This window comes from Narcine bancroftii, chromosome 2, assembly GCF_036971445.1.
Source record: "Narcine bancroftii isolate sNarBan1 chromosome 2, sNarBan1.hap1, whole genome shotgun sequence".
NCBI lineage: Eukaryota > Metazoa > Chordata > Chondrichthyes > Torpediniformes > Narcinidae > Narcine > Narcine bancroftii.
In genome coordinates, this window is record NC_091470.1 from 69,792,766 (window position 1) to 69,803,200 (window position 10,435).

Sequence of the window (10,435 nt, forward strand, 5' to 3'; positions counted from 1 at the left end):
CACACAGGCTCTCGCGATGGTCAAGGATCTGTGGTCAGCCCGCCAGCAATGTCATCTCTCCTTACGTGTTGGAGTTCACCACCGACATCCGACACAGAGCAGGTAAAGACAACATTGTGGCGGATGCGCTCTCCCAGCTGGCAATCAACACTCTGGCTCCTGGCCTTGACTACAAACAACTGGCACAGACACAGAGGGAAGACATGGAGATGCAGGCCCTCCAGACCACTATTTCGGGGCTCAGCCTCCAGGACATTCAGTTGCCGAACAGCCAGGACATGCTGCTCTGTGACGTTTCCACTGGTTCACCGTGCCCGGTAGTGGAGATCGTGGGCCTTCAGCATGGTCCTCAGCCTATCACACCCCTCAGTGAAGGTATCAGTGCGAATGGTGGCAGAGCAGTTCATATGGCACGGGCTCAAGAAGGAGATGGCCGGGATGGCGAAGAGCTGCACTCAGTGCCAGGCCTCCACGGTATACCAGCATACGCAGGCCCCGGTGCGGCAGTTCAACCCGACATTAAAGAGATTCCAGCACATACATGTTGACATCTTGGGCCTCCTGCCGGTGTCCATGGAGGCACGTTACCTGCTCACGGTGGTCGACCGGACCACGAGATGGCCGGAAGCCATCCCCATCAAGGAGGCTTCCGCCGAGACATGCACCAGGATTTTGGTCAGCCACTGGATCACCAGGTTCGGAGTTCTGACGCACATCACCAGCAACAGAGGCACCCAGTTCACCTCCGCCATCTGGTCTCAACTGGTGAACCTTCCAGGGTGTCAAACTCCACCACACCACAGCCTTCCACCTGCAAACAAATGGTTTGGTGGAGAGATTCCATCGCCACCTCAAGTCAGCCCTCATGGCTTGCCTCACAGGCCCCAGTTGGGCAGACAAACTATCCTGGGTCCTCCTTGGCATCAGAACAGCACCCAAGGAGGACCTACAGGTGTCTTCCACAGAGCTGGTATACGGCACACCTCTCTTCTTTGAACCAGAACCCAGCTCAACATCCTAGCACACGAACCTGTTAGCGAATCTCCGTAACAAGTTCTCCTCGCTTGCCCCCCCAACACCCACACATCATGGTGCATGACTGACCCATCTTCCCAAAGAGCTGGATTCGGCTGAATTTGTTTTTGTTCAGCCCGTACGAGGGCCCATACAAGGTCCTCCAGCTATCCGGCAAGACTTTTACTTTGGACATGGGGAGAGAAATGAACTGTTCACTGTAGACCGCCTAAAGACAGCACACTTGGACCTATTGCGGCTGGTGCAAACGGCCATACCCAAACACCGGGGCCGCCCACCCAAGCGGCGGGACGTGTAAGCTGGTTCTGGGGGGGGGGGGGGGGTGGTTGTATGGTGGTGCACTCTCTCGTGGCGAACTGGCCCCGTTTGTACCACTGCATGGCGGTGCAGCCGTGAGAAGATGGCGCCATCAGGGGTTCTCCCTGCCCCGTGCTTACAACCCAGCGCGCGCCTGGGGCAGTCGTTATGACATCACCGTGCATGCGATGGTCGAGCTCACGCTGTCCTTAAAGTGGCGCGCTTGCGGGATTTGAATAAAACAGTCGCTAAGGACATCCAACGTGGTGGCTGGGTGTTTCTTCATTGTAGCTTGTGCTACAATCCAACCAAAAATTGTTTTTTAAAAAATCACTATATATAAATACAAATAATTACATGCAATTAAAAACAAGCTCATGCACCAAGCAAACAATTATTAAAGTATTGACAGTAAAATGTGAGAGCAGTACCACTTAAGATTCAGCAGGGTCACAGCCTTGGGGGGAAAGGCTCTTTTTGCTGGCTCGAGAGCAAAGAGTTCTTCAGCGTCTACCAGATGGGAGAAAGTAAAAAGTCTATAGTTTGGGTGTGATGCATCCTTGATGATGCTCTTCACCCTGCCAAACAGTGTTTTTGATAGATGTTCTCAGTGGTGGGCAATTGGGTCCAGTAATTGGTTGGACAGTTTTTACCACCCGCTGAAGTGCTTTTTGGTCTGATACAAGACTATTGCCATACCACATGTAGATGCTATAGGTAAGTATGGTCTCAATGGTACAGTGATTAAAAATCCATCAATATCCTAGAACAGCGGTGTACTTTCTTCATGCTCCACAGAAAATAAAAGATGGAGGAGTACAGAAACCAGGTGAGATCATTGGAAATGCGGACACCAAGCAATTTGAAGCTTGATGCATGCTCCACCACAACTCCATTGATGTAAATAGGGACATGAGTGTGGCTTCCAGCATACCTGAAGTCCACAATGATCTTGGTTTTCTGAGTGTTAAATGCCAAGTTGTTGTTGGCACACCATGTGGCCAGGTGCTGGACCTCATCCCTATAGGTCATCTCATCATCCTCTCTGATCGGGCCAACCACCATGGTTTCATACAAGAATGCATAGGTGAAAAGAGAATACAGGAGAGGGCTCAGCACACAGCCCTGGGGCACACTGGTGTTCAAAGTGAGAATGGAGGAGAAGAGATTGCCTAACTTAACAGTTTGGGGTCTGTTAGACAAAAAGTCCAAGATCCAATTACAGAGGGATGAATTGTTACCAAGCTGACGGTTTGATGATCAGTTTGGAGGGAATCATAGTATTGAAATCTGAACTAAAGTCATTGAACAGCCTTTTGGCATAAGAGTTGGAACTATCCAAGTCGGTCAAAGCAGAGTGAAGTGCTGTGGAATGGCATCCTCAGATGACCTGTTGGCACTGTGGGCAAATAGAGCTTCAAATGTGATAAAATCAGTCTCTTTATAATGATGGGGGTTGAGTGCAACTGGACGTAAGTCATTCAGACTCATGGTGGTGGGATGCTTCGGCATTGGCACGATGGTGGCAAACATAAAACTCATGGGAACAACTGCCTGGGCCAGGGTCAGATTGAAAATGTCCATGAAGACCCCAGCCAACTGTTCTGCACAGACTCTAAGCATATGGCCAGGTATACCATCTGGACTAACTGCCTTCTGTATATTCACCCTATTCAGAGTGGCCCAAACATCAGAGATGGAACGTGAGAGAGCCAGTTCATCAGGTGGAAGATGCACTTTGAAAATGACCTCCATGTTCTCATGATCAAAGCGTGCGTAGAAATAATTACTCTCCTCAGAGAAGGAAGCACAGAACTAGATGGTTTATGGTCTGTAATGATCTGTATGCCGCGTCACATGTGCTGTGGGTCCAAGTTGAAATGCTTTTCGAACTTTAGTTTCTATGTATGTTTACCCTGAGAGATTCCCCTCCTTAGGTTGGCCCTGGCTGAGCCATAAGTCTCCCAGTCTCCAGGTTTGAAGGCTAAATCTCCGTCTTTGAGCAGATGGCGAACCCCACTGTCATCCATGGTTGTTGATTAGTACTTTTTTTTTGTTTTTGTGATGTCACTTCGTCCACACACTCGAGGACAGAATTGGTGTATAAATCAATATCAATCTTAGAATCTACTGTAGCAGGGGCAGCAAACACACTCCAATCTGCATGTTGAAAATGTTGCTGAGGAACAAATCAGCATCCTGAAACCAGATCTTATATGTGAGCAGATGGGGGTGGAGCTGGGAGGTGGAGCCAGCCATCGGCAGCACACACTACCAATTCACTGCATTCACCCTTTCCTGCAGAATTTAGGGACTCTGAATGAAGACACAGAACATGGATTCAGAAACAAAAAATAGTTATTTACAAATTTACAGAGTTAAGTAGGTCCAGGGGTCTGGAGATCCTGGTGGAGTGCCTTAGTACTGGGGGTCCTTGGACTCCTTGGGACTCCTGGTCCTCTTGTGAGGGAGGAGAGGCAGGCTGGGTCTCTGGCTCAACGGAGGAGGGGGATGCACTTTCCTCCTGAACTGGATCTCCTGAGGCCCTGACTGAGGGTGGCAAGAATGAGCTCCGTGCCTTGCAGGGCATTTGGGTCAATGTATCCTCTGATCCAGCAGGAGCCATGACCCTGATGGAGACTGTGTCCTCTCTGCCATCCGAATACTCCCCATGGGCGTACATGGGATTGGCGTGGAGTAGTTTCACCTTTTCTACCAGGAGTTGGTCTTGCTTCTCCTCACATGCTTCCTGAGAAGGACTGGACCAGGAGTGGTGATCCAGGTTGGGAATGTAGTTCCCGATGCTGACCTTCTCTCAAAATTGGCTAGGAGCTCGTGAGGAGTAGTGTTGGTTGCAGTACATAGTAGCGACCGAATGGAATGGAGTGCCATAGGGATGACTTCTTGTTAGTGTGAGTTTGGAAGGCCTTTTGACTTCAGGGCCAGTTTGACAGCCTTCCAGACTGTGGTGTTCTCCTTTTCTACCTGCCCATTCCCCCAGGAGTTGTAGCTAGAGGTCCTGCTGGATGCGATGCCCCTCACCATAGCTTATCACTCATATATTCATTCATATGAATATAGCTGGGATACCTGAACAGGGCATATATGGAATCTAGACTGACAAAGTGGATGTTTCTGGACATGGATTGACAAACAGGAAGCGGGAGTTCTCATCAGTGATGGAGAGGAAGAAAGTGTTCCAGTTCGTGGAGGGGAGAGGTCCCTTAAAATTGACACTGAGCCTTTCGAAGGGCCTGGATGACTTGATCAGGTGCACTTTTACGGGGCGGTAGAAGTGCGGCTTGCACTCCGCGCAGACCTGGCAAGACCTGGTTATTTCCCTGACGTCTTCCATGGAGTAGGACAGATTGCTCGCCTTTACAAAATGAACTATGTGGTGACTCCTGGATGGCAGAGCTCATTAAGCAGAGACCGCAGTTGGACGGTGTGGGCAGAGGCACAGCTTCCCCTGGATAAGGCATCTGAAGGGTTATTAAGGGCTCCTAGCCGATGGGCAATGTCATAATTGTAGATGGAGAGCTCGATCCTCCAACTAGAAATTTTGTCATTTTTGATTTTTCCTCTCTTGACATTAATAAACCTGAATGCAACCAAGAACTGGTCAATGAGGAGCGTAAATTTCCTACCAGCCAGGTAGTGTCTCCAGTGCCTCACTGCTTCTATAATGGTTTGAGCCTCCTTTTCCACCGATGGGTTCCGAAACTTGTGGCCTTGTTACGCCCAATGAAAAAAATGCAGCTGGCCTGCCTACCTGGTTGAGGATAGCGGCCAGGGCTACGTCCAAAGTGTCACTTTCCACTTGGAAAAGTACATTCTCATCCACCGCATGCATGATGTCTTTTGCAATGTGGTTCCGGAGGTAGTTAAAAGCTGTTTGGGCTTCAGCCAAGAGGGGGAAATTAGAGGCATTTAAGAGAGGCCAAACCTTATCAGCGTATTGAGGGATCCACTGGGCATAATATGAGAAAAAAACGCCAGGCATCTCGTCAAAGCCTTTGTGGTCCTGGGCACGGGGAGCTCTAACAGGGTGCGCGTCCTATCGGTATCGGGGCCAATGACGCCATTCTCCACCAAGGATAGCCAGACGTTAAGTCCTGAACACTCACTTGTCAGTTATAAGTGAGGTTCAGGGCTTTCGCTAAATGAAGAAAGCTATGGAGGTTGGCGTCATGGTCTTTCAAGGTGTGGACACATATGGTGAGGAAGGTAGCCTTCAACCCATAATTGTCCACCATTCTGTTCATCTGCCTCTGTAAAATAGAAACCCCATTAGTGATACTGAAAGGGACCTTCTGGAATTGATAGAGATGACCGTTAGCCTCAAATGCTATATATGGATGGTCCTCAGAATAGATTGCCAGCTGGTGATGAGCAGCTTTCAGGTCGATGGTTGAATAGATCCGATAGTACGCAATATCATTCACCTTGTCCAAAATTCAAGGCAGGGAATATGCGTCCAGGAGTGTGTACCAATTAATAGTATGGCTACAGTTACTAGCCTGGACTTGTTTTCCCCTTTTACCACTACCACTTGCGCTCTCCACGGGCTGGTGCTAGGTTCGATTATACCTTCATCCAGCAGATGTTGTGTCTCAGACTTTATGAAATCTCGATCTGCTGTGCTGTACCTCCTGCTCTTGATGACAATAGGTTGGCAGTCAGGGGACACATTCGGGAAGAGAGGTGGGTAGTGGGGGGGGGGGGGGGGGGGGAGGGGGTCAATATTCAGTGTGGAGAGGCTGCATGTGAGTTCTGATTTTTAGGGGCCCTCCGTTCCAAACCATTACAGGGGGAGGGGACAAGAATACTCCAAGGTCACGCTTTTAAGGTAACACGGGAAGTCCAGACCCAACAACACTGGAGCACACAATTCATCAATACATACAGGTGAATCTTAGAGAACTTCCCCCCTTCAAACGACAGATGTACTATACAATGTTGTTTAACACGCGTAGAATGTGAACGAGACGCAAAGGATATGCAATAATTGGAAGGATACATCTTTAGATTGTATTCCTGCACAATACATAGATTCCGTGAATCTATGTATGAAGTTTTTAGTAGAGACTGTGTCGTTTAGACATTTAGTGGAATGTCCATTTACCTTCACAGTCACTATGGAGTTACTGAGCTGGTGAGGTCTGTCCTGATCTAGAACCATCAAGGCTAGGACCCCAGAGACTCCACACTCCTTACTCGAGTGGCCCCCACCATCCAGGGTTGCCCTACATGGGCAAGATGGCGTCAACCTTGTGGCACAGCAAGATGGCCGCAGTCCTTCCTCTGATGATGATGGGTCATGGCAAGATGACCGCTGAGACTTTTTGAGCCATATCCTCACTGCCACCCTCCAATGGTATGTAGCACAGCAAGTGGGTTTGGGTGAATTCGGGACAGGTTTGGCTTGGGGCTGGAATTGGATCCAGGAGCGGTGAAGGCCGCAGACTTCCCCAGGCTTCCCCTCATCCAAAAACCCTCACCCAAACCTTTCTTGATACAGCTAGAACACAGGGAGTCTTTAGCCGGGCAGCGTGATCGGGGAAACTGGCTCCTGCGCAGAAAAATCACTCCCTAGCACAGGAGGGCTCCCTGGGCCAGGAAGTGGCAGCCGTTAGGGCTGGGGTAGAGGGAGCAGCCAGTCCTTGGAAAGGTTCACCTGGGTGGGCGAGCTCGCTGGCTTGAGCTTGACCTGTTCCAGCAATTTGGCCAATTCAATGTGGCTAGCCAGGTCCTTCTTACACGACTCGAGTAATCAGTGCCTCATGTACCTCGAGCAGACCCCTGTGTTCCAGATCTGTTCTTCTTCTTCACGAACACGGCCCGTAGCATCTTCATACCAGCACTTCTTGGCAAGCGTCCACAGATTCAGTGGGTCGTCATTGATGGTCTCTCCTTGCTGTTGGCAACGTAGAGCGAGTCAGTGCCTCGCTAGGACCTTGTTTTGTGACTTAAGGTACCTAGCCTTCAATGCCTCGATAGCAGCATCACATGTAGTGCAGTCCCTTGTTATACCCTTTTGTTCCTACCCTCAAAACAAGTATTGGCCTCCTGAGTTCACCGGTGTGGAAGACATCTCTGGTCGTGTGGAAGCAGTCGAGCTAGTGCGTGAACTCCTCAGCTGCATCAGTGGACAGCCGCATACTTGGCTTGAGTAGTGCTTCCATCGTTTAGGGAATAAGCTAATAAAATTATCACGTAAATAAAAGCTCTCACAACTGGAGGGAGAACAAATGCTTTTATCAACTTTTTTCACAGTGGTCTTCAGAAGGGTTCTGGGTTTCGGCAGGAAACCAGGGTCATATGTGAGCAGATGGGGGTGGAGCCAGCCATCAGCACAACACACGACCAGTGAATCCAAGTTCACTGCAAGGTGTCAAACATTCCAGGTGGCCATGAGCTCCATTGACGCTACAAAACTATTGTGAATGGTTTAAAACAGTTTTAGAACTATGAGACATTTTAGAGTAAAGATATTTGGCATCTATGAAATACAAATGTTCTCAACCACAGACTTGTGCAAATGCCCAGCCTTGGGAGGTTCCAGATGGCAATCTGGCCATGTCATCTGACCCAAAATGGTGATGGCCTGTCAATTAACTGCCTTGTATTCTTATTGTATCTGAAAACTATAAAATTTGATGTGATTGTGTTTTGGGAAGATTCTATCACCTAAGCTTTCCAGTATGTTTGCTTGTACTGAATAATGGCTTGTTGCATTCATGATTTATTGCTCTAATTTAAATTCCTGAACTAAACTCCACAAGCATTTCCCGATTCTGGTGTAGGTCAGAAGAAAGTCCTAAATTATGATCAGGAAAGTATGTGAACTTTATGTACACTATCAGGAACCAGATTGACGATGTTTTTATAATTTTGTCTCCGCAGATATCCTGCCAGAAAAGGAGTGGACACCCCCACAAACTGCTTACAACTTTCTGGCCATTATGGATGCTGCACATCCTGGATTTGCAAAGCAGAGGACACCTAGTTCTGTAAAGTGGAAATTTGAACCCAATGAAGTCGAGAAAGAACTGAGAAGGGACGCCAAAGAGGATGAGAAACACACAGAATCAGCTGCAAGGAAAAGAAGAGAGTCCTTGTCCGAGGCAATAGCCAGAGCTCCAATTCAGGACGAAAAGATGCTGCGTAAAATTCACAGTGAATTATGATGAGAAAGCAGAATTCTCCTCAAATTTCAGGCTGGTATCCAGTGTCATTAGTTTATTTTGCCTGAGGGATAGAATAATATGTACTTGGATATGGCAGAATGTACTGTAAATTACTATGAGAGGCCATTACATAATAAACGAATTAATGCTGCAAAACACTTTAGCATTTTTTGCATAAATCAGGCAATTTTACACAGAGAGTAGTGGGGGCCGGGAATACATTGCTGGAGGGTAAAATGACCCTTGGATGCAGGGAAAATAGACTGTATGCTTCCTCAGGAGTTTGTGGAGGAGCTAGTGGAGTTGTTCAAGTGAACCGGTACGGACTTGAAGGGCCGACAAGGCCTGTTTCTGTGCTGTGAACGGTTATGTGGTTATATGCTTAGAAATAAAAAGCTTCATTCATTGCACTCTCATTTTCTGGATGTCAAACAGTCCTGATATCCTTTGTAATACATATTCTCGGTTTTGGAAATAAAATGGCAGATGGTGGAATCTGAAATTGACGCAGAGATGCTGGAAGAACTCAGCAGAATCAGTGGAAAGAAAAAGCATTCAATATTTCAGGTCAATGATACTTCTGTAAAACGGACATGTGAGTGGGGGTGGATTTTACTGTTTAAAATCTAAGCTGAGGAGAGGGTGGAGTGCAACTCCAGATAGTGTGGGACTAGCTTGTGTCCCATCCAGTGATGAGGAGCGTGGCAGATCTTTGAGGAAGTATCAAGCAGGACAGGCAAAAGGGTCAGTGGATGTTGTTAATTTGGATTTTCAGAAGGCCTTAGACACAAGATTGTCAAATAAGATAGAAAAGGTTCAAAGGTTCCTTTTACTGTCGCATAATAATATATTAAAAATGTAATATACATTATATACCTCAACCATAAGGCAAACAAAGAGTTGCCGTGAGCATTGCCTGACAACAATAGGAGAAAGAGAAACAAATGAGAGTACCTTCTAGGACACAGTGTCCATGGATTTGCCTCCAGCGCTCCTGCAGCCACACGGACTCCAGCTCAAACCATCCGCAAGCCGACCTCCAAATCCAAATCTCTGATACAGTCAGTAAGCTTTCAGCGCTCGAGGCACATTAGGAGCCCATCTTGCCCTTAGTACCTTCTCAAATCCTGGTTCTGATACCTGGCTCCCATGAGCCAGTCTCCAGCAGCCTGCAGTCTGTGTGGCTCCTTCATCCACAAATCGCTAACAGCTTGAAGCCTGTGTAGGTCCTTCATCTGCAAACCGCTGCTGTGATCACTGTCCTATAGGCTCGTCTCCTTTACTTCTCAACTACGGGTGTTCTCCCCACTTCTGGTGTCCTGCACCGATAGGCTGCTCCCCCGGATTCTGCAATCCCTTATGGTATGTTACCCAGCATAGCTGCTACAAAATAGTAGCATGGATTTCATGGTTGCAAGATTTAAAAAAAGTTAAAAATTAACAGGCCGTTTAAAGCCTGTACTGGAGCCGTTGACATTAGGACCAGGCAGTAGGACCCTGCAGAGCAGCACTGTGGTCCTGCTTCCCGCTCTCCTGGGTCTGTAGCAGCCATTTCTTTTTAGGTACTAGCATGGATAGAAGATTTGCTGACTGACAGAAGGCAAAGAGTGGGAATGCAGGGTTTTTTTTCTGGCCGGCTGTTCTGCAGGTGTCTGTGTTGGGTCTACTGTTTTATTTGTATGTAAATGATTTAGATGATAGAATTGATAGCTTTGTGCACGGCCCCTCACCACAAGATCAAAGCCCGCTGCAAGGTCCTCCTCAGCAACAAGATCTCCATCCTCAACCGATGGTCAGAACACTTCCAATCTCTTTTCAGTGCCAACCGCTCAGTCCAAGATTCCGCCCTGCTCCAGCTCCCTCAACAGCCCCTAAGGCTAGAGCTGGATGAGGTCCTCACCCGGGATGAGACA

The 10,435-nt window shown here is 48.1% G+C and overlaps 1 protein-coding gene across 3 annotated transcripts in view; it reads left to right on the plus strand.

The window, feature by feature from the left end:
- txndc16 (thioredoxin domain containing 16) overlaps positions 1-9,152 on the plus strand; it is a 134,211-nt gene extending 125,059 nt beyond the window's left edge. The window contains exons 20-21 of one of the 3 annotated variants that reach the window (XM_069917021.1): positions 3,010-3,104; positions 8,239-8,327. In XM_069917021.1, the coding sequence (XP_069773122.1) occupies positions 3,010-3,074 (65 nt within the window). In that variant the 3' untranslated portion in view covers positions 3,075-3,104; positions 8,239-8,327. Of the gene's footprint in view, positions 1-3,009; positions 3,105-8,238 lie in introns of all 3 variants that reach the window. The other 2 variants (XM_069917022.1, XM_069917020.1) reach the window with 2 other exon arrangements.
- The last annotated feature ends 1,283 nt before the right edge of the window (positions 9,153-10,435 follow it).